Source organism: Phalacrocorax carbo, chromosome 6, assembly GCF_963921805.1.
Source record: "Phalacrocorax carbo chromosome 6, bPhaCar2.1, whole genome shotgun sequence".
Lineage (NCBI taxonomy): Eukaryota > Metazoa > Chordata > Aves > Suliformes > Phalacrocoracidae > Phalacrocorax > Phalacrocorax carbo.
In genome coordinates, this window is record NC_087518.1 from 25,909,854 (window position 1) to 25,935,222 (window position 25,369).

General features: G+C 37.9%; 1 protein-coding gene across 3 annotated transcripts in view; it reads left to right on the plus strand.

The window, feature by feature from the left end:
- Positions 1-25,369, plus strand: part of EFCC1 (EF-hand and coiled-coil domain containing 1) — a 58,678-nt gene that overhangs the window by 24,629 nt on the left and 8,680 nt on the right. For 2 of the 3 annotated variants that reach the window (XM_064454319.1, XM_064454318.1), the window contains exons 3-5: positions 14,087-14,229; positions 17,634-17,766; positions 18,070-18,235. In XM_064454319.1, coding sequence (XP_064310389.1) covers positions 14,087-14,229; positions 17,634-17,766; positions 18,070-18,235 — 442 coding nt within the window. Of the gene's footprint in view, positions 1-14,086; positions 14,230-17,633; positions 17,767-18,069; positions 18,236-24,695; positions 24,855-25,369 lie in introns of all 3 variants that reach the window. The other variant, XM_064454317.1, reaches the window with a different exon arrangement.

The following is a 25,369-nucleotide window of genomic DNA, read 5'->3' on the forward strand; positions in this document are numbered from 1 at the left end:
AAAGATTGTGGCAAGTAAAATCAAGATCATTTTAAGAACCATAACTGATGGTTTGGAGGGGGAAAGGGTCTACTGATAAATTTCAGGTTTAATGATACAAAAGTGTTGCACTTTGCACAGATTACATTGGGGTTTTTTCCCCATTTAGTTGTTTAAAGTATCTATAGCAAACAAAATCAAGAAAAATCTACATTCACTACAAAGACCTACTACTGGTTTTTTTAGTCTATCATCTCAGATAAAACAGGATCTTTAGATTTTGTGTGAGATATATAGACAAACCCCAGTCTGTTCAATAGTTTTAACTCAAGCAACAAACAAAAACCATCACACTATTGTGGGACTAAGCTGAAAGAAACAGAGAAACATGGCAGCATATCAGTCCCGTTTCTGCTCCGATTTCAGATCTACAAAGCCCTTTACACTTGCTTTAATAGGAACTTTAAAACGTAGAATATGCCATGCCTGAAACATTTCCATGAAATTCTGGTACGACTAGTATAGCTTTAAAAATTAAAATAGGGGCATTGCCAGCCAGCTAGTATCAATAGAAGATTTTTTTTGTTTTAGATGCTTTTGGATTGTGAGGATTTTGAATTTTTATTTCTTATCTCTTGAAACATAATGTTGGTAATTTCTAAAAACCTGACAGTAAAACTCAGGAACATATTCTGTTTTCATTTTGTACCTATTTCTGTGTTAGTAATCAGCGCAGGATATATTATCCCTAACATTCTTAAATACAAACAACATACTGTAAAGGCCAGATCCATCTTCTTCCTGATGTTTGGCTTATTAAACATAGAAAGTGACTGTAGAACTAGGCTCAAATTTCTTCTTAGGGATTTACAGATTTAAGGGTTTCTTCCTCAATAATTGTCATCCCACATGCTATATCGCCATTTTCTAACAGGCCGTCTCCACTTACCTAAGTCTAGATAGGCTAATAAGCGTCCTAATGCAGCCAAGCAGTTAACAGGAACATTTTCCTAGTGTGACTGTACTTACTTACTATCCATATAGTATATACTATACTTGCTTTTAAGGTTGGAGAGTTACAACCTTTCCTACCCCTTTTAAGTGCTTGCAGTAAAAGTTAGAACAGCTTCTCCATGACATGTGGAACTTTATGGGAGTTTGAAGATGGATCAGAAAGGAAATGGATCTAGAAATGTGAAATTTCTAGGTTTTAATTAACAGTTATTTATGCCTGTCACATTTTATCCTAACCTCTCTTCCTACTAATATATAAATCTCAGGATTTTAAACTACTATAGAATGTCAAAAAGCCAAGGGAAAAGATTAAGTCGCATCTTGGATGCAAGAGGAATGGATCAGCATTAGAAAGTTTGGGATCTCATCCAAGGCTGAGGCAGATGAGAAGTTTCCCAAGAGTTGCCCAGGGCAATAAAGTAGAAATAGAAAATATGGTGTAAAAACCTGGTTGTAGAAGTTTTAGTAACCTACTGTGAACTAAAATGAGCAGCTAAATATATTTTTAGAAATACCTAATGTTTTTAATTCTACTATAGTCTTATGATGTTACATTTATTAGTTGTTTTTACAGTCAGATAGTACAACTGGTATCGCCTACTGTTTCAAACAACTGCATTTATTTTAAGTCTTCCTTCTAGTGCTATGTTACATAGAACTTCCGAGAACTGCTTCCTGTTTTTCATACAGATTTCCCTCTTTTCCTGTGGAAATCTATTGAGGAAACTCTATAAAAACAAAAGGAAGTATCTGTTCCTAAATACCTACAAGATTGTTCAAAAGAATCGTCTTTACCCACTGTTGAGGGTAAGGGCTGCATGTGATGTGAGTAGCTGTGTCCTGCAGAGGGACAGTCCTCAAGCAAGCTGCATCCAGTTCAGTTGCAGCAGGGCTGCTGCATAGAGGGACAGTCCTTTGTTCGAATAGTTTAGAGTAATGCTGATTAGGAAAACATGAATCCCAGTTACCCAACCTTCCTATGTGGAATTTTCCTAGTTACAACTTCCATCTGCCACCCTCTTCACCTCACTTTTTAGCTCTCCTACTTGAGAGGAACTATAAGGCTGCAGTAGTCTGTGATGTCCATATGTGACCCACCATTATTCAGGGAGGAAGACGCTAGCACTGAGCCATGTATGATTAAAGATCTTACCTACATACCATACCTTTTCTAATAACCTGATGTTAGTAAGTTCTGCAACACCTTAAATATACATACAGCAGCTGAAACAATCACTCTCAGTGTTTTTTTACATCTGTTCAACTACCTTTAAGGTAGCTCTGATTTGCTTTAGACATCAAAGTTTCTAGACTGTGGAGCTAGAAAATCCAATACAGAAGTAGAAGACTTATTTAATGTATCTCAACATAATTTAGTGTCTGTTTCTGTTTTCTGACAGCCTGCTAGGCTCCACAGAATCTGGATGAAATTTACTCCATGTACTGCAGTTCTTCAGGATGGCTGACTGTTTCAAAGAGAAACTGAGCTGCAGGCATTGTTAAAGGACAGATTCTGGTTTTGTTTCAATTTTTCATACCCTTGGTAAATAATCTATATGCAATTTCCAGGGCAGTTACTACTTGCTCAAGTTTTCTGCTTGTTCAGTTAAAATGCAGTTTTAAAAACACAGGGGTAAGGGTGGGGCAGGGGGGAGGAATGAGAGTTATTTTAAGCTACTAAAAATCTACCTGCTTCTTTGTCCTGCAAAAAGACGACCTATTATCACTTATATTATAGTTCTTTTCAAGGGCTCCTGTCAGGATTCCACTGTACCATTGTCCTAATTAATAGGGAACACACCTCACCCTGGGTGGCTCTGAAGGGTCTACATACGTGCAATTTTAGAACATTATCCCAGCGTACATTACCAGTGCTGGATAAATTACATTAATTAATAAGTTACATAAATTAATAAGTTGCATCACTTACATCCTACACCAACAGCCCTGTGGTCTAAGAACACAGCCACATCTTTCAGATCTATATGCACGTGAAGAGGGTACAAGAAAACTGGCCTTAATAGTGCAATAACATTTTAAAAGATGAGAAAACTTCAAGATCTAGCCAATAATCCATTAGTATCAAGCAACACTGTCCAGCTAATATGACCATGATTACATTTTTAGTCTCTGTCTTTGCTGGTCTGCTGTGTTCCCGAATAACACTCAAATATATGCTTATTCCCATAGTCTAGTTGCCTAACCATTGTAGCTTATAGTACCTTAAAATACCATACTTGATCTATGGGAAGTCATCTGTAAAACCTGCAGTTTTTACACGTGTTCATACATTAATCTACATTTATGGACAACTAGTTTTTCAGAAAGAGACAGAAACAAGGTAGTCATACCTTTTTCCCTCCACTAAATATTTCTGTTTATTTATGTTGACTTTCTACAAACATTCAGTGATGTTGCATATGGCCACCCTGCAAATTCCAAGTGATTCTAACTGATAGAAGGGGAGTACATCCCAGGGGACTATTAAAGATTGCCTAAGCAATCATCACTATTTTATGCTATTGAACATCATTGAAATGAATACAGTATAATCATATCACAGAAACTGAAAAGTGATAAAGCAAAAGCTTGAGGAAAGCTATTAAATGAATGTGTATAAACCATAACCTGAAGATGAATCAAGTCAATTATTTGAAAACAGTAATACTGAAATCTTTACTAAGTAAAACATTTAACGAGGTGCGTAACTTTGTAGAAGGATTGTAACTGATTCAATGAAACTAAAATTAAATTAAAGTGGTTTTATGTCAACGAGACTATGTATTTGCTAAAATTATGCACCTGCTTAAGTATTCTGCTGTAGTAGGAAAGATTATGTAAAGTTTAAACTTACATGAAGGTTAAGGAAATTTGGCAATAAACAAAATGCAAACCTGCTTGGACTGAGGTTCATCAGATAAAGAAATCTGAGGTACTGCTAAGACAAGCAGAGGTCCACCCATTGTGGATCGGGTAGAGTGCTAAACAGTGTTAGAAATCTGTTCTTACATGCAGGGAGCAGCTACGTATAGTTATGTTACATTTCTGTCATTGGCCTTTCAACCTCCAAATAATGTTTCTTTTCCAACCATATAACCAATAAAAGACTAAACAGAAGCTGCTATATTTGCTGTCAAAATATACCTAGGACCATAATAAATGCAGGAATACTAGGCAATCTTTTCTCATCTCTGTGAACTGGCAAATAACTTACATTTGGGAAGGAAGGTAACTAATTTGGGATTAGTATAAAGGCAGTGTTATTTTTCACAAGTCACCTACCAAAACAATAAAGGCTTCAAGAAAGCAAAGGACAGGCTGCTTTCAGGAAACTTAAAACTATTTCAAAAAAATCATCAGAATAGCAGGCACAAAGCTTAAATATGAAGGAGCATGCAGAACTATACGGTATCTAATAGAGAAACGGCATGCTAAAGATCTCAGGATGTTTTTATAAACATCAGTAAAACGAAAACACAACAGTATGAGGTAATTGTTATTCTTGATTCCTGATACAGGATCTGAGGAACATGGAAGTTGCAACTTCCCCATGTTCACAGCAGACAGTTGCTGGCACTGACACTTCAGGCTCAGGTCTCACAGTAACTACATGTTCCCTTTGCACTCTGAGCTGCTGGGCTCAGCAATAACCGCAGGACAGGTCTCATATGCAGAGCATTTGGGAACTTGTAGGGACCAAGTAACTAGACAGGCCTTTATGCAATTGTCCTGGGAGAGCTTAAGAAATATCTGACTTAGATGCAAAAATGGATGGTTGCAGCCCCTGCTATTAATAAACGCTAATGTCATACTTTCCCAAATGTTTAGTAAGAGCCGGTCAGGAATAACTTGCAGCCATCTTAAGGCACAATGCTGCTGTTAAATGAGCCGCCTTCCTTTTCTCTCACTCCAAATCCACAAGGTGCTAAACCTATGAAGTTCTGAGAGAAGTCCTAAAAGAATTTACATGCCTGTAAATAGGTACTTTCAGAGTTTATGCCACATTCGGTGATATCTGCAGTTCTGCAGAGAGCTTTAAGAGTTAAATTCAGTAGGTTCTCCACCCTGCTGGTAAGTACTCCCTGACTCTGTTTAGGAAGAACACTTTTCTTTATCTAGGAGACATTAAAAGGCTCACTGGACATTTGATCTTCACTGACATACACTCTAGCACACAGGAGATAACAGAGGGATTCCTTGGGATTAAATAGCACACATCTACGTGAAGGAATACATGAGGGGTTTGTTTTGTTATACAAGCAATGACAGAAGGAAATTATCTACAGGACCACAGCTTTGCTGCTCTTTATCTGGCTTATATGCCTTATATAAAGTATCTTGATTACATGTATCAGTGGTTTAGAATTTTGTGGTATTTCATTAAGTTTTGGGTTTAGGCTTTCAAGCACCTTTCTGTAAAATACAAGACGGGTTACTGAGAGAGGCAACTGTAAAAATAGAAGTTTGGAGATCAGGAAGGACAGACTCAGGAGAATACACACACACAACTCATCCATATGTAGTTGTGGGGTGGGATGGTGTTTGTTTTCACATGCCTCTGTTGCTTTTCCATATGGGTTGAGCTGAAAGGAGATATCAAACTGTCTAGCGAAAGGTTTTGCCAATGGGACTGTCTGCCTGACTAGAAGCAAGGAGGGCTGGAAATCTTGAGTGGGAGCTTGTTCTCATATTAGCTGCAGCCTTATTTCAGACACACACTTCCTAATAAGATGAATTTTTTTGCACTGCTTCTCTGAAACAGGCTTGTAACATTGCTGATACAGAGTCTTCAGCAAACTCCAGGCAGAAGGATCTATGTCTTGTCAAAGTGGGGTTGGAGGAAGTTGACCTGAGGAAGGGTACCCACAAGATGTAAAGTATCCTGTGGAAAGCAGCCTGGCTCAGACCCAAGTACTGAAGCAGCAGCCAGCAGGCTGGAGCCAGGCCACAGGCAATACCCTCCAGCCCTCTCTTCTGCTGTAGCTGGGAAACAGCTGTTACAGCATGGTGTGGGGACCATCAGCAGAAGTCATCTTAATCCACCTGCACATAGCCAGGTACTCTAAATTACTGCTGCACCCACATGGCCTATTAGGAAGGTTCACCAAGAGGTATTTGGCTCTCCGTGCTGAAAAGGGTTAGCCATACTGGTGTAACAGGGAAATGCTGTTACTTAACTAACAGTTAGTCAGTAGGTCAGTACAATATTGAATAAAGCCCTTCTGGTCATTCAGCTATCCCTCAGTATTATCTCTTAAGATAGACTGCTGTGCTGCTTACCATTTTTGTGGAGTCTAGCACCAGCCCCTTGTCCACATACACTCTGTTGAGTCTTGTCGGCTTTTGGAATAATTCTGACATTGCAAGCTTAACACAAACTTCAGTTATACTACACTGAACTATTTGTTCCAATATGGAAGGAAGGGAAATTCAAGAGCAGAGCTGTGTAACAGATAAAATGAGAGTAGTGGACCTATGACTTCTATTTACATTACTAGGAAGAAAATTGTATCCAGGTTTTTAATTCAGACTTCCAAGAAATCTTGTGCAAGCTTCAGCAAATAGCTTTTGTGCTAGTAGTTCAATTAAGAATAAGTGATACTTAGTTTTTTCTAGCTTTATTTAGGTCTGCATTGCGTGCATCCAAACTCTAGACTTTCAGTGCAAATATCTGGATTTCTAGCTAGCAGGGTGTGGCAATAGAGTTCTTTATTCCAGTGGAACAACATCTGGATATCATTTGCTTTAATTTGTCACAGAAGAATTCATTAAGGGGCAGGAATGTCCAAATAACAAATCCAAAGTGATGCGTGTTTCTCCTGGATAGTGCAGTGACTATTAACCATAAAATACCACACACAGAGCAAAAAGCAGTCTGATTCATCAAGTATCTACTGCCATGCAATATAATCCTTTGCTAGGTACAGGATTTATAAAATCACTATAAATCTCATCTGTTTAGCCTAATTATCAAATGTTACTTTTTATGGAACAGCCCAAATGACTAATAGGTCATTAATAATTGTAAACAGAAGTTAAGGCCAAAAATGGTTAAGGAAAACAAACAGCAAGACTCAGAGATCTTGAGCTACATTTCAGATCTGAAAGAAATGCATCCTGTAAGTCACAGAATGAAACCTGCCCATGCAGCCTTAATTCAGCTTCCTTATTCATTTTTTTCTGTAATAAATTTATGTATGTATGAGCGCACATATCCATGCTTAAGAGCAACTATTTTGTATTTAGGTGGGTCTTGCTTTATGCACTGATGTTTATCTTAACTGTAAATGTAGCCTTAACTGTTATGTTGAAAACTAATTATTAGGTTTTTAGTATACTGTTCATCACAGTATAATATATTGGAATAGAAAGATTACCATCACGATTTTCTGCTAATTTTAGGTGCCCGCTCTGACTTATCTAAATGTTCACAGCACTGAGGATTTCAGAGCAAACCACACAAATCATAACTTCCATGATCCCATGCTTCAGCTGCAGTTCTCATGCCCCAATCTCAAATTCAACACCAAAAACATTCAGGACCCAAACCCCCCAATTATCAGTATGCATGTGACAGTAATTATGTGTCAAAAACCTAAAGTAATTTGCCTAGCATCATGCAGGATCTCTGGCAGAGACAGGAGTAGAATCTACTTCCTCAAAGGAGGATTTAGTTGCTTTAACAAGGACACTATCCATTCTGTTCCTGTGTCTCACCTGACTTGCTACTTATAGCTTCCGCAGTAGATGAGAAAGGAACCTCCTGGCAGAAGTTTCCTTCTCTCTAAAGTTGTCCATCCACAGAAATCATTCATCCCCTGTCTCAAATGAGGCAAAGATCATATAGGAAAAACAGACTGCAGTTTTACAAATAACTATATTGTAATGCACGTGCTCCAGGGGGTAAGGCAACCTCCTGACATCTTGTAAGCTGAGAACCTTAAAAAAAACACAAATACACTTAAAACACAAGAATTTGTATCATGACAGCTGTGTTTTCTACCAAGAGGGTCAGATTCTCTACATTCTCTGCATAGATTTCTGCTCTGAGGTAACTGAGCAACTGACAGCACAGTACAGTATCATCTGCCACATGGACCCGCAGCAGGGAAAGAACAAGGAACTAATTTGTGGATGGTTTTCTCAAACATTTACCGATATGAGAGTAATGGTAAGACTCCAAGAACTTGGATAGCATCCCAAGTTTTATCAGGGAGTGTGCTTGGCCCTTAAGCACTTTTTTTCTGCATATTTCATCTTCTGTCTCTTTATCTTTACCCCAATCCTGTCTCCTTACTCCATGTTCAAGTCTGCTGTCACTGTAATTCTCATTCTCACTTCAACCACTGTACCTATTTAGGGTGTAATTTAATCACGTTTCCATCAGCAGTAAAAACCAATCAAAAGTCTCTCCACCTGCTCACTCCCATCACAGCCCCACATTTTGCCATCCCCTGAAAGATGCAACTCTTTAGGCTGTGCACTGATCCATATTTTTAACTTCTCTCCAAAAGGGAGGGATGACATTTTAAACACACCTCATTTCATAAATCCAGTTCATAGCAGCACAATACTTGCACAACTCAGAGCATATAATAGAGATGGTAAGAAAGAGGGAGGTTTTCTTCCAAATTTAATTGGAACTACTCTTCCAGGCCTGAAAAACTCCTCTGGTCTTTCCTATATGTCAAGGCCACCACTCCCTGTGCTAGTGTCCCTGCCAAATAGAGCACTGAGAGTGCAAAAGGAAAAAACCTTCCTGACCTTATTCTTGGTTTTTAGTGACAGCTTGCCTAGCATAAACAGATATTCACAGTTGTTGGCGAAGTATTATGTATTTCTTCATGGCCATGGACTGCAGCATGTTCAGTACTTTAAAGCTTTTAGAAACAGTCAGTGCTCCAGACAGAGATACAAGGCCTTTTACCTCTGTTATTCTTGCTTACCTGAAACCTAAAATATCAGCCTAAGAAATATTTGGATTCTGAGACATTCTACCCAAAAGGCATGGGAAAGCAATAGGCAACAGAAGATCTTTGCTTCTGAATCACTGAGAATCAAAAGTGTCAGGAACACCAATGTACCATCCAGGAAATAAATTTTTTTCTAATCTAATCTCAGATTTTAAGAAACAGAGTAACAACAAAGCAGTTGACAACTGAACAATGAAGACATGTACTAAGAATAGCTAATTTCTGAAAAACAATTTCCCCCAAAACGGTCTGAGCTTACAGAAGTTGCTCTTTGGAATGGGGCAGCGTGGACATTAAAAGGCATATTTCTATAATTTCACTATGCCTGCACAAATGTTTATGTTGTCTCAAAAATGCTTGAGATCATCATAGAAAGAGCACTGCACAACATCAAGGCATAACTCTGCTACTCTCTGCTACATGTGACAGTACCATTGCAAGATTTACCTGTTTATATACAATGTGCAGAAAGATGGAAAGATTCAGCAAGAAAACACACTGCCATCAGCAAATTTTTTTTTCCTAGAGGATGGTGATTTTGGCAAGAAAATAAAAGACATCAGCTAATAATAGGAAACCTCCCAGAACTGTAACACATAGAGGCTCCTTCACTATAAACTTATTTCAGTATAAATCCGTGCTATTTAGTTATCTTTATTATAGCTACTAAAAATTCATACTTTAAAAATGTGTATTTAATGCTTTACAAATCAAGCAATTTAAAATCTGAATTAATCATAGAAAGTTCGTTCATATGATTTTTGTTACAGAGAGGTTCACAGCTTACAGCACCAACCAGAGACAGATGTATTCAGAAAACCTACAGACACTTAGCTCCAGTGTGAAAACATATTTGATATGAACAGTAAATGAAGAGTTGCAAATAAAAATATGCACACCTTCTAAACTCTGTAATTCTCTCTAGGGGATAAGCCAAAACTGAAACCATTGAGTTCCCTGAACTCTGACAGCTTGGGTAAAATAGTACAAAAATAAAAATCACACCTCATCTTGGTTAAAAAACACGAGTCATACACTTTTAAATTAAAGTGTAGCTTAGTTTGTATAACTAAGGGCAATGTATGTATTCACATTTGGGCAGTTTGGTCTGCTTCAAATAGTCTCAAAGAGACTAGAAAGGTCTATGAACATGAAGCTAAGTAATTCCTCACAGTTATTTTATGATTAGTTAAGTGTTATTTAAATTAAAGATTTGTTTAGTGCCAGAAGCAGGTGGTTTGTGCTGCAGTTCGAAGTTTTATAACAACAGGAGTGCCAGTTAAAAGCCAATTAGTCATGGACATTACTTTAAGGTCCAGTACTTTGCAAACTCTCCCCCCTTCCATTTTCCTTCTCTCAAGCTGCCGATTATCCTCAGTACAAAGACTTCAAAATGAATGTGGACTGTTTGCCTGTCTCCATGGAAGCCTTGCCACACCGCACTGTACACAAACGCTTCCCAGGCATCTTCAGCTCTACTTTCCCCTCTGATCTTTGCCCTAAACAAATGAACTGTTTATTCACCCTTCTCATTTATGACGGCCCATTTGATGCTGTATGAATACTAATGGAAAAAGAATTAAACCTATTTTTAAGAACGAATGAAGATTCCTCTGTTTAGCAATTGCCATGACAGAGAAAGCATATTGGTTGGACTTTTTCAGTATGCTCTTTAAATCCTGAAACCTCTGCCAGATCAAAATTAAGAGTACAGATTTGGCATTAAAGTCAATTCAAAGCTCCCTGATAGGAAAAAAAATGACCTGGTGGTTAAATCACATGATGAGGAATCAGCAGATCATGGTGTTTCATTGTTCTGCTACCAAAGAGCACCACCATGACTCCATCCATGCCCCATCACCTCACTTTAGAACAAGGATGAAATGCTGTGTACTGCACAATGTAAACTGAGAAGCATGAAGCAACCCTATGAATTAACACCTTCTGTACTGTTTGGTTGCATCTTCTTTAAAGTTCAAAAAAGAGATACAATCCAGTCAGAAACTTTAAATATTCTCTAAAGACAACGTAGGATCCTATATCAATGGCAGTCCTTTTCTTCCAACAGAAAACCAAGATACATTATATCCCTTACACTATTCTTCTGTTTCTGTGATTTCTGATGAGAACCTTCTTCAACCCTTCTCATGTTTAGTTTCTAGTTATAGTTTAAAGGAATGGTAAGTTTGCCCTTGCAGTTACATGAGCCATATTAGAAGCCCCCTTCCAACTCCTCCCCGATTTCTGTAGAGCCAAGAAGATCTCTGGCTGTAGCTCCTGATCTTTGGCGCCAAACTTAGATTATCGCATTAAACTGTTTTTGGATTACATGAATGAAAACCAACCATGTTTACACATCCCTTAGGAACTCTATTGCGCAGGACACTCCCCCTCCCTCAAACTCTGTCACTAAGCTGTTGTTCCTGTCCTTTCCTGTCATCTTCCCTGGCCACTACTGTGGCTAAACCAGTGCCCAGCATCACATTATACTGGACTCCCAGCAAGATGTACCAAAACTACAAATTTCCAGTTTTGTTATTCCTAGCAGATCCTTGACATTATATATTAGCTGATCAGACAAAATCTCTTGTGGTTGTTTTTTTTTTAGTTTTTACACTTGTGTATCTACTCATGCTGTTGCTTGCTTTTTTCCTTCATTTTTATCTAGCATGGATGAGCTCTGAAATTCCAGCTTGTCTGGCCACATGTTTCTTCATGTACATTTAAAATCCGCCCCTTTCCCAAATACCTTGAAATAATTTCCATGCATGGCTCTAGGAAACAAGGCTGTATCTTAATCTGTGCTGCCTTTTTGTTTAGGGTGTAAGGTACACTAACTTTGCTATATTTCTTCCGTTGGGGAAACTAAGACACAATACAAATTATAGAGCCTGTGCTAGAACAAAGATTTAAATTCTGGAGCACATGGGTCTGAATACCCTTGCTAAGAACTTATATTTCTTTCTAGTTTCCCAGATTAATGTCTCCAGAGAAGACACATATGGCTGTCTTAATATATTGGGCAGAAAGACCTAACAAAACATGCCACCTGTATGGGTCCCTTAATTTCTCCACATTAAGGGACAGCTGATTAAGACCTCTCAAGAAAACAGCTAAAGAATAACCAGAGTTTGTATTTCACCAACTAATTATCAGTGCCTTGACAAGAACTACAGAAAGCCACTATTTAGGTCTGTCTTGAATCTCATGTAAATGGAGAGAGTCCTGAATTTTATGGGAAGGATAGTTTTTTCCACCAAAGTTCTTCCTTGGGCTGCAAGCTAAATTGAAACTAGGCTGCCAGATGGACGTTAATACCACCAGCAGATCTCCCATTAAACATCACAGCATTTACCCACTTTTGCTAGGAAAGATATTCATGATACTTGAATATTCTCAATGTTTTATGGGTTTAAAACTTAGAGATTACAATGAATATTCACTGAATTGCCAACATCTCTATATTATGTGAACTCGCAAAATCTCCAAAATCCAAATGGATTTAAATGATACTGCAGCTCAAAACTAAGAGAACAATCTGCACAATACCAACAGCAGTCCTCAAGAGATTTTAAAGGATTCTTATATTACCAGACCCCCAAATATTTTTTGTCTTAAAATGAATGGAATTAACACATTTCAGGAAAACAAATAACATTCTTGTGAAAGGAAATACTACTGCATTCCACAGTAACTCTGGGACACTTCCAGAAGCCCCCATTTTGAATGCCCAAGCCTAATAGTGCTTGCCATTTGTGCACTATTTCATAATTATTTTTTCCAGAACTAATGAACCTAAATTACTAGCCAGGCTCAATTCTGGAGAGTGCTATTTCCCTTTACAGGAAATCCAACTGTTGCTAAGCTAAATAGTGCCATAACTTTTAAATTAAATATGTCATTAATTTTTCTGCAGTCAGCTCTACTCAAGGGTGTAAAAGAAGTTCTGGTTGCTAAGCAAGGTTTACCTCATCTCCTGTCCCTACAGATATTTTGAAATTCTGACAGTTGTTGTTAAATTCTTGACCTTATTTACTTAGTATACTTTCACAGGCAACAAGGGAACTAATATTGGCATGGTTCTTCAGGAACCGACAGCAGCTGTGTTTAATCTAACAAAAGCTTTCTGCAATACTCATCGCTAACTTGGCATCAGCTTTTCTGTTACTACATCTAAAGTCCTGATTCTAGCAGTAGTTCAATTTACAGGCAGGAAGTATTTAGAAGATTTGTACAAAAGGATCACGTCATTCCGCTTGTTTCAGTAAGACCAATTTGTTAAGTGGTTTAACTCTCAGTTTTTGTTAATGAATATTTAATATGTTAAGTACAAGGAATATTCAATATTTACTAGACCAAAACAGAATTTGGAGGGAACTTGATTTACTGTTAAACTCCTGAATTTTGTTTGCTTTCTTCAACATACAGATTCCTTGTGAACTATATGACAGTTCCTGCTGGGAAAAGCATAACCACATTATTATACAGTCTAAATAGGAAAATATCCTGATGTAACTGTTGAAAGTAAACTCTTCTAAACAGTAGAAAAGGAAGCAATGGGAATGTACTCTATATGAAATGTACAATATTACATTATACAACATATCCAGGTAACATACACAGGCTTGCAATGCACTGGGCTTCCTGTTCATTCAGCTCCATGCCTGAGAGATAGTTTATTCCTACCTCAGGAAATGTTTGATATAAACCTTACATGTGTGAATGGATATGCCAAATTTCCATTTATCCCATGTAACTATGAGTTTTTTACTACATTATAAGAGTCTCCACAGTAAAGACAAAGCATGCTGTCAGTGGAGAAAGGAGAGTTCATGGCCAGAGTAGACTGTTTCCATATATATTTTCTAGGGGTCTTTGACCCAAACTAAAAGCCAGAAGTGACATTTAGTTCTTATTACCTTAATCTAATTGCTGAAATCCACCTTCCTTGGATTCTTAGTGAAGCAACTGAATGCAGCCCTCAGGGCACTGAAGGCAGATATGCCTGTTCTTCTATAGCAAGTCCAAACAATTTCATTTGACCATTCATGTGCTGTGCACATTCACCTTGGTTTTTCAGATTTCCTACAAGTCCACTTTATTTTGTCCTTCTTTTCCAGGTCAAAAATTGTGAGATTTCCACTTCCCTCAAGAAGCAGCCCAGAGCAGAGAGAGAGAGCAGCCTTACCAGATGGAAGATACTGCCTGTCTGTTGCACAAGATCGACGATCTCCCACAGGTGGAGCTGGAATTTCTGAGAATGGTATCAAACCCAGTACACAGCTACTTTATTTCCTCACTGATTTGTAAGATCGTCAGCAGAAAAACTAAGATAGACATTAAACCACGAAAGCTACAAACCAATTCTAGTGAATCTTGAAATCCTAGACCTAAATAAAAGGTAGTATCTCAACTTTCTACTTCTCACTCCCCACATAATTTTAGGGGTAATAGAAGACTGAACCTATCACTTTGAGCCATGATTTAAAGCTGCTTCCCCCCACCCCCATATGATTCACCTCACCAAAATATTTTTCCTGGCTCAAAAGTATAAAATTGTCATTTCTTTGTAAATAAGAACTCAGAACTTCAGCTAAAATAATTTACAAAACTATTTGCAGTTAATATTCTGTACAGTCACACTCTTTGGAAACATCCTGGCCCCTCCAGAAACTCTGAAAAGGCCCAACCTGTTTCGCACATGTAGCACTAACTACTGCCATAACACTGCATACTTGCAATTTCTCATGGGACTGCATGAAGCATTCTCTGAAAGTCTTCTAAAATCACTGGGTTTGCCAAGGCTGCCTCTCACTATCAATGACCTTGACAAGGCTTTTGTAGAGCAGACACAAGGGCTTTCAAAGAGGTGGCGATCTTTTTTTGGGGGGTGGGAGAATGGGGTGTTATTTAGCTGCTGTAATGATGAGACACATTTACGATAGCCATCTTAGAAGCCACACTTTTCTGCCCCCCCTCCCCGCCCCTTCACCTGCCCCAGGTGGCAGTTTACATGCCAAGTAAGACAGCAAATGCAGAGTTTGGTACACTTATTTTCAGATAACTTTTTTTTGACATATCTAGGTCAAAGTCAGAAGCACTTATCTGACATTAACTATAAGTAACAAGGCATCTTTACTGCCGACTGAAGAGCTGTATGTAGGGACAAAAAATTAGATTTTACATATTGAATGGAGCTGGCAAGCAGCCACTCAGGAACATGAAAAATAATGACATGTAAACACAATTATCATTGCATCATGTTCTCCATGTGGTTAGACTTCTAGAATAAACCTGCTTTTACAAATATTTTTATCAAATCAGACACTCTGCCTGCTCAGTTTCCATAGCTAGCCTACACTACCCATATTTCAAGTACAACCAGCTTTTTCACAAAAGCTTTTCAAGCAAACAAATTGCCAGATAATAGATTTAAAAATGTGAAAAAGTGTTCCATCAAATAGAAAAGATTAGTTAGGCAGAAAAGAAAAACAACCTGAAAGCTGAACAAATAAAATTGTGCAAACATCTAGGATAAATCTAGATATACTAGATAAATCCATCTAGATGCAAAAGTATATATTAAAAAATATAAGTAATTAAAAACATTAATTTCTTAAAGCAGAAGGGCACTTGCATCAATAGAATTGGGTAAATTCTCCATTAGCCAGTTTACAAATTAATGCCTAAATATCACAATAATAAAGTGCTCTACCTCCTACTGCCAGAATATTTTTTTTAAATATTAACTTCGCAGAAGAGTTTTAATAAAATACTGGCTTGATGTTAAGAGATGCATACAAAATTTTGCTTTTCCTCTCTGGTTTCCAGTCCTGCATAACAGAGTCACATGCCTTTTCCTCCATTTTTAAAACCCCATTTTTAAAAACCTCATTTAAGTGTCTGCTATGCCAGATGCTGCAATTAATTTACTGGATTAAATATATCAGTTCAAAGCTCTTCAAGGAATCCATAGCATTGGTCGATCAGTTCTCACGGCTGCCAGAACAGTTGTAAACTCTGATTGTTATCCCTTTGAACTCCTGTGGCAAGAAAATAAATGATAGAAAAAGTTCACTACTAATGTATCACAGATTGAAAATAGAACATTTTTTGTTTGGTTGGTTTTGGGTTTTTTTTGGGGGGTATGTGTGTTTGTTTTGGCCATGCACAGCCTCACAGAAAAAAACCCACTTCTAATAAATTAGTTTGTCCAGTGTAAAGATCACCATGAAAATGCAGACATTCATTCTCTGATTAAAGACCAATGCTGCATGCAACCAAGCTTTGCTCCAGCTTAGGCAATAAATTATTGAACACGATAACCTATAAATTAGGCACACTGAATGCTACTGGAATGGAAATTGCATTAGCATATGCCAAGTGTTAACCAAAAGAAAAAAACAACGGGCCATTTTTCCTTTGTTGCTGAACATAGACTTGAGAGAGTATTAAACACCGGTGGGAGAGCAGTCCGACAGCAAAGGACTTCTGCAGAGGTGTAACACGACTGCCCTCTGAAGGGGATCCTGCCAAACAACACGGGTCTCGGTGACCGCTCGCCACCGGCTGGCAAGGGCCTAGGGACTGACTACCTTAGGAGTTCTTCTAAAAGTGACAACTGAAATGGTATTTTAGTTTGAACTGCAGGTGCTTGTGCCCTTGAAATGAGACAGAAAATCATTCACCTGAGAGTCTCTGCTGGGTGACTCATCCCCTTGAACCCATCTTTCCTGTGCTGCATCAACTAAACATGCACAACCCTTGTAACACTACGTAAGGTCAAATGTGTTTCAATATTTGAAGAAATAACAGCATCTGGCTTGATCACTCTGTTAGAATTCATTAAACCTGTTTAACTGACAGACAGCTATTAAGGTAAATAATTGTAAAATTTAAAATCATGTTGACATTGGCTTAACCTGATATCAACTCAAAATAAATGTTCAGAATAAATATATGACTAGTGCTTTTCATGTATTCAATGTTTCAAAAGGCTCCCAATAAGTTACAGGCATCCTAATAATCCTTTAAGTCCCAGTAAATATCTTCTTGTGATAAAAAGGAGTTAAATGCAATAGCTTTTATAAGATACAGCTAAAATTTGTTGAAATGTTACTGCAATAGTACATATATTATAGGTAGTTCATTTATAATTTGTTTGGCATATGAGGAGACATTAGGTTTAGGTAAAAAAGTCTAACTAAACATTAGGTAGCTATAGGTCTAATGTTACATTAATATATTAAAGTCACTGTCCCTACAAAACACAGCAAAGAAGTGAATTAGAGAACAGTTATATCAAATTCCTACACTCTGAATCTGTGCTCAGCTGGTACAATGACTATGCAAAAAAAAAATCTTACATAGTACAATGGTTTTTCAGTCTTCTTGAAAAGCATATATTTAACTGTATATGTAAACAGTAGTTGTCCCCCAGTAACACACTGATCCTTCGTAGTTATATTAGTTACATAAAGGAATTAAAAGAATTGAAGTAGCTATAAGTTACCTGCAAGAGAGTGCTGAAGGACCCTGCATTGTGTTTCACTGGGGTTTTTATAATCTCGCTTCTTTCTGTCTCAGCCTCAGGAGTTTAAATTGCCACAGCTGCAGCATATTAGGGTTTTTGATTTGGTGTTAAGGGGTTGTTGGTTTCTCAAACAGAGGATCAGCTGTTCCGCTCTGTGGAGGGCCAGGCTGCCTCTGATGAAGAGGAGGAGAAGTGGGCAGGAGACCAGCCACCCCACGTGGACCAAATGAAGAAAATACTGGTCAAGCTTCCTTGTTGTGGCAGTGGGTAGGTTTCTGAGATTAATGCTATCTGAGCCCTTTGCAAAGATTATTTCATGACCTGAAGACACCATGGCTTCAGTAAGAAGTAGTAATACTATGTAGCAAAATCAGCAGATCCCTTTGCCCATCCTTTACAGTTCATGGGAAACAACATGCTGGGTATTCCCACCAAACCCTCACCAGTGTCATCTAGGATGTTAATTTGTGATCTGCGCTGCCAAGAGTTTTGCAGGAAAACTGGCTTTTAGAAACATTGACCTTCATAGTAGAGATCTCACTTACTTTTTTTTTTTAATTGTATATATAGATGTGATGAAAAAATGTGGAAAAAGCTAATGTCTTTCTTGGAGACCACCAACGCTGATGGCTGTGAACTAGCCCCTGTGGAACTTGCAGAGAGAATCACACAGCTAACTGAACAGCTTGAGCTTAAAGGGCATGAAGTGAAAAAACTGGAAACAAATATGGAAGAGGTAACAAGTGCCAAGCAGAGTGTAAAAGAGTTATTTATATATATTTAAGTAGCTGTATTTATATACATATGCATTTATGTTTTATTCTGGCAGTTCTGCTCTCTGTTGCTGATGTTTCTCACTGTGCCATTAGTCTGTCAGCTCAAACATCTCATGTTTTCCTATAACACTTGCATTTCTAGTCTGGCTCTACCTGAAACTGCATTTGTTTGGAGGATGAGACGCACACCAGCCACAGGCTCTTCAAATACTAACCTTTATTTAAATGGTTTAAGATGTTCACTGATGCTATGTTTGGGACTGATAACGCTGCAGACAAAAGAGTCGCACATTAACCATAATGTTGCTATAGGCAGCTTTCAGTGGTTCCTCATCTGTGGATGAAACACACTTCATGTCCTAAGACATCCAGCTCCTCTGGGAGCACAATAACTTTTAATGAAATCCCTTTAGGTGATTGAGATGCAGGGGCTCACTGTTTTGGAGTCCTTTGGAGGAAATAATCAAGTTTACTCTGGCTCGTTCTCAGGCTTAGACTAATATATTTATAAATTTTAAAAAAATTAGTCCTTAGGCTTAGCAGCTTGTTCAGCTTTCCTTCAGGAGAGCTTATAACCACAGTAGTTGAAAGCCCCAGTGCAGTATCCTAGTAGTCCATGTGATCTTACTATTTAAGTACTGTAAACTTCAGCCATTGATGGGCATAGATATAAATGCTAGCAATCTTTCTGTGAAACAAAAATAGTTCATCATGTCCGTTGCTTTAGTCTTCTTTGTCTTAAGGTTCAGTTAGTGTTTGTTCAGTATTTTATACCCCTTCTTTAAAAGGAGCATAAAGATTTCAGTAGATCTGGAAGGATTATATTAATGGGTAAACTATTTAAAGTGAGAGTAAAATATTCAACTTCTTTACATGTTGCCATCCTTTGATTTTTATCAGTATTTCATATCGTTTTCCCCCTTGACTAAATCAAATGAAAGAGTTTACTTGTGAGGAAAAAAATTTAAAACCAGAATACTTGTGTTTTACACAGTTTGCCATAGTCAGTGACAATTTATTCCTGTAATACTCCTTAGAGCAACACAAAGCTTCCTTCTATACTGCTTACTGCCCACATAAAAAACTACATTTATTCTTTTACTTACAGGAAGGAACTACCAGTTTTCTTTTTTTTTTTCCTCCATTCAGAGGTACTTCTGCAGTATCATATTGCCTTCTTTTTAATCTCTGCTGACGGATATTAGTCGTCTCCACCTTGTTCAGAAAAGTACCGTTATCAATAGATCAATACAAAATTCCAGGACAAAAAAGGAATCCATTGCTCTTGATTTAAAGACAAGAAGGGAGGTGAATAAGATGTAGTGCCAACTCACTGTGACATGAATTTAAAATCAGTAGGATGAATCCCTTTGAGCCTGTTAGTAAGAGGGTTTAATAGTAAAATTATTTTATTTAGCTAGCATTTATATTGTGCATGCAGTTATTAGGGGGGTTTTCCTGATGCTACAAAACAGACAGACAAGTAATAAGTAATTCCTTTCAAAAAGATGGCTGTTCCCGTAATCAACACAAAGCAAACTGGAAGACTAAGAAATGCTGTCTCTCATCCAACTTCCAAATAAATATATTTGCTTAATAAATAAACTGATATTATTATTTATTATTATTATTTATTAACTGTCTGATAACCTGAGAAAACTACTTTATACATTTATATAATTCTATTTGGACGTGCTCAATGCTGCAAAGTAGACAAATAACAACAAAGCTACGAAGTAGCTTCAGGCAAGTGAAGAGCAACACTCTCAAATACTAATTAATAATTGCTTCAGTCTAAGACTTGTAAAACCAGGGGATAAAAGAGTTCCGAAATTTGTCATTTCTAGAAAGTTCTGCTTTCCAACAACCGAGTGTTTAAAAATAGCTTCCACTGAAGACAGGGTGATGAATGTGTCAGGTCCTAGGGATAATAGATGTAGAAAACATGAGTAAATTCTAAAAATATAATTTCCATAAAAGCTTGCATACCAACTGCCAGCTTAATTAAAAAGACAATTAGTTTATGCCCTGCCATACAGGGTCAAATGAAAAGTTCATCCTGGTATCACACACCTGATAGCAAGCAGCAGTTGCTTAGAGAAAAGCAGTGAGAAACAGTACAGAGGATTTTCTTGTTGGTATTTCTCACCTGGTTCCCAATACACTAGGAATAGACACATCTTGAACTGGATGTTACGTGGAGTATCATGTTTAATGGCCAGTATTGGAGCTATTTACCATGAATGTGCCTTTCCTTTAAAGCTACAGATGCTTTCAGTATCTCAGGGCAAGGACCACCACATACTAGTCTGAAGGGAACAGGTTCTGAGGATTTGTTTTTGTTAGCTTTAAATCTGCTGGCTGATCGTCCACTATAGCCTTGTTTTTGTGCTTGGAAATCAGCAAATTATCTTTCCCTCATAATTTTAGACTCTTACTACCAGAAATAATGCCTTGGTTATCACCATTCCTAGTCTGCCTCAGCCCTCTTGGTACAGAAACCGTTACTTACTTCTGTTATTCTATTTTATTCTTCCATGTACTTTCCAAGCTCTATTACCCTTTCTGAATGAGAAGAACTGAAAACGTGCTTAGTGTTCAAATGCAAGTCCTTCATGGCATAATCATAGTTTCTGTTTTGTCCCTAGTTCCTTTCCTAATAGCTCCTAGCATGTATCCTTTTCATCTCTGCTGACTGCTGAGCTACATTCAGGAGATTACAGCTCTTCTAGATCTCCTTCTTGAGTGTCAGCCCTCATCACTGCATATGTATGACATTGTGTACCTTTCCTACGCATCTTTCTCTGCATCATTGACACTGAATTTCATCTGATCTTTTATTGCCCATAGCTATTCAATATCACAAACTTCCTCTGTAATTCTTCCCAGGCAGCTTTAGTTTTGATTACCCCCCAAAAAAACTGTATTTAGAGCAAACTTAAACACTTTGACATTCACCTTGTTTAAAAATAATTTATGAATATGCTGAACAGCTTAGTTCAGCAGCTCCTTGTGACACCCTAAGGATTATCTCTGTCCATTGTGAAACCGTCAATCCTGGTCTGTGACTTCGTGCTCCACCCCCATCTTTTAACCAGCTAACTCCATGGCAGGACCAGTGTCACTGCCCTCTAGCAGTTACACTCTTTCAACTGGATTAACATTATTCATATATATTCATAGACCCTTTCAAAGAAATCTAATAGATTCTTTGCTATGGTCATCTATGTATTCACCAAGTCCCTCCTCCATTACAGTTCCTATCAATTTGCCTGACAGAATTACTGATACTCTTGAGGTGATTTGCTGTTCCTCAGATCATCTCTGCAGCCTCTCTTAAAAACTAGTGCTCCATTTGCCACCCTCCAGTCCTTTGAGGGTGAAATGGTTTAAAAGATAAATTGTGAAGCACAATTCAGCACTTCATTCTGTCATTCTGTTACTGTTTTCTTCCCAGTTTGAAAATGTTTCTCAGGTTCATTGCTTGTAAAAATGGCTCTTATATAAGAACCTCCTTAACTTCTGTGGAAAATACAATAGAATTATTTTCCCTCACATTCCTTAAGGGATTTTTGCATATTAATTATTCATTTTCCTAGATGTATTTGTACACACTACTCCAGAACTTGGATTTTCCCCATGGCATTCTTTTATAAAAGGGTCAGATATCAGCAGCTGACTTCTCAAAACTGGTGTTGGCAAGGTAGTATTTCCATTTCACAAACAAGGCACAGATCCAAAATGAGGCTTTTCTGGGGGACTTTGACAGAGCCAAAACCAAAACCCATTCCTCTGAGCTCTGTGACTTAACTACTGACCATCCCTCCTCAGTATCTAGGTTTTAAAAATAGCTTATTGTCATGGTTTTAGCTGGGATAGAGTTTATTTTCTTCACTGTAGCTGGTATAGTGCTGTGTTTTGGATTTAGTATGAGAATAATGCTTAACTATTGCCATTATCTTATTGCAAATGTTAAGGTAACAACAGGTGCTAGATGTAACCTAGCTAGGGAAAACAATTTGGTAGAAGGTTTTAATGGCACACTGAGCAACTGTCTTCAAGCACAATAAGAAGACAGAAAATGCATACCCATACGTATAAATGAAGCCAAGGTATTGGGAAACTGGCATCTTTATAGATGACAAGGAGGCTGTTATGGTATAACTGCTGTGGAAAGCAGTTTACTAGCTGTAGCATAGGAAATACAAGCAAAAAGGGCTTTGTAGGAGCAGTCGAAATGAAGAGCAAAAAGAAGCACAGTAGCAACAAATGCTATGTCCAAATATCACTAGTGGCACTCCCAGCTAAGCATATTGTCTGTGCTGTCTATACAAATGAAGCAGCTGGTCATGACACTAGACAGCTATGGAGAACTCAAGTAGCATGCATACTAAAGAGAAAAGTTTGTACTTCTCCTATTCATGTCTGTATGTGTGACCCAGCCTTTCAGTAACACCCAGCAGAGGACAGAGGAGTCCCTGTGCAGCTTTCCAAGAACAGCAGTTTTTGCCAGCATGACTAAAGCAGCAGCTAAAAGCAGCAGCTAAGTGATGTTAGGGGTTCAGGTGCCTGACAGGGTGCAGGACCAGGGTAGATGAGCACCGATTATCAATTTCCATCAGCATCTGTCTAATTGCATATTGGGACAGTCTATTTTACACTTCAAAATCATGACCTTTTTACCTCTGTTATTTGATATGACACTGCTTCAGCTGTACATGGGAACATAACTACTTCATGTGTTTAGTACATATCTATGCCAGGTGGTATTTACAATGCAGAGGCTATCTCCAGTATAATAAAGGAAACCACGTTTAATTCATTGAAAACCTCCCACAGAGTATTTGTTATGTCTCAGTTGGACCGCTGCCACACTGGTTGTAACAAAGTTGGCTCTCCATACAGGAAAAATGTTAATGGATTCATGGAAAATGGGTGTTCAGACAGTGATGCTGAAATCATTGTTTGGCAGATGGACCAGATTAAGTGATCCAAACTGTAGTAGCTGCTGTATAGCTCAAAGGAGTTGGAGACTCACGGAGCGCTAATGGAACATCCATCTGATGGGGGTATAAGCACCAAATAATACATACTATTAGCACAGTCAGAAACTAAACTGACCTTCTAGAAGGCTCGGTGTGGATCAGGGATTGTTTTCTTTTTTCACTCTGGCAACACTTGTGTTTTAAGGAACTGAAGGTCCTTGCCATCTATTAAAATGCATTAGGATACAAATTTCCACTAAAAAAAATTCCATTAAATAGTGTGCATATTAAGGCCTTCAACATTTTGAGTTCAACTGTCTCCTTAGTTATTTCTAAAACTGCAACAGAGGCAAAAGATGACAACAAAAAGGAATTAACAGAGCCAGCAAATTTGGCATTTACCCCACATGATTTTGTTTCTCAGTGTAATATTAATAAATATATGTAGACTGTTTTTGCAACAAGAAATTGTAAAAAATGGTAACATTTCAGAATGTTGGGCACAGTAATGATTGAGAAATAAGTTTACTTTTATTAATGAACCTGGAATCTGTCAGTGCTCTTGAAGGTCCAAAATTAATATTTAAGTGACATATTTTCCAGGAAAAGCTCTTTAGGCTCATTTTAGCAACTTGGAGATGTATCTGCAACAGGCCTGGGTCTGTGACAAACAGATATTTACTTTCACAAATGGTGTGGCAGCTTTGTAGTTCAAAATATGTCACATAGGTTTTGCACTGAAGCAAAAGCAGCATTTCAAGTCCTGAACATTTTTTCACAAGGAGGTCTGAGACAACTGACAGGACAGACTAGCTCAGCTCTGGCAGGTGCAGGTCTGAGGAGACCCCTCCTGGCCAGGATTGTTGTAACATTCAAAAGTCTTGCTGAATCTGGACTTTTCTGCACTGAGCTGAAAGCCAAAGCTTCACCAAGTGTACATGCCAGTGTTTTGCAGAACGAGGATCTTATTTTTTCTTCTTAAGACACCTTTTTTTCTTAACAAAAATACTTAAAAGAAATTAGCTAATTACCTTCTTGTTTTCACTGAATGTACACATGATTGATATGTAGGAGTTGAAAGACAAAGATATGATTACGTTGGTGAGGGCACACAAATTAGTTATCCTTTATAGAGGATGACAGGAATGCAAAAGATTAGAAAACTGAAATAGTAATGCCAGTATTTAAAATTTCTGCATGATCTGCTTGCATCCAGTGTTGAACGAACAGCCATATGTGCAAGAGCAAAGCATGCATTTCCTAGCAGCTATTGATTCTTCACTTTATATACTACATTAATGAAATGTAGTTCCTTTCAAGATAATCTTATGGAGTGAACTGACATTTACCAGATAAGGGGGAAAACTTAGCTTTGTAATTATTGGCAAGAAAGTGAAAAGCTCCAGTGCTTTTAATTTCCTATGTCATTGTCCAGATCAAAGGCCCATTGCTAGGTGAATTGCAGCAAAAGGTGGAGGAGACTGAATTGTTGAAGATGGAGCTGCAGATGTTGGAGACTGAGAGAGTTAGGCTGTCACTGGTGGAAGAAAAGCTCATGGATGTTTTACAGCTTCTTCAACAACTTCGAGAATTGGTATGGCAAGAAAGCCGTTCAGAGACTTAAAACGGGTTTTGATAGTGTCCTTTCCACACTAAAAAGGATGTTCATATCCTATTAAGATCAAAGTCCTTTACACTAGAACACGTTTTTACATGTGTTTGCCCTGGGAAATACCTGGTGATTGCAGAAAACTTTTAGACCCCAATGGCTGACTTTCTAAAAGAAGCCTAGAGATCTCCTTGGATCTAGCTATCCAAGCTGTCATTAGCCTCTAAACAAAAATTTAGAGGAAACAAGGAACTCAAAAATGCTAGTAATCAGAAAGATTTTAGAAGATTATTTTTCCTTTTAAAAAAGGACTTTTGTTAAACTCCATCCTAACGTGACACTGAGTAAGTATTAAAGGGATAAAACCCCTCCCTATATATCGATAAAGTATTTTTTGTAACAAGTTTCTTACCCAATTAACAATCCAAACATAAAAGCTGATGCAATAACATCCCAGAAGTACATGTCCAGTATGGCAGTTCAGTCCTTTAGAAAAGAAG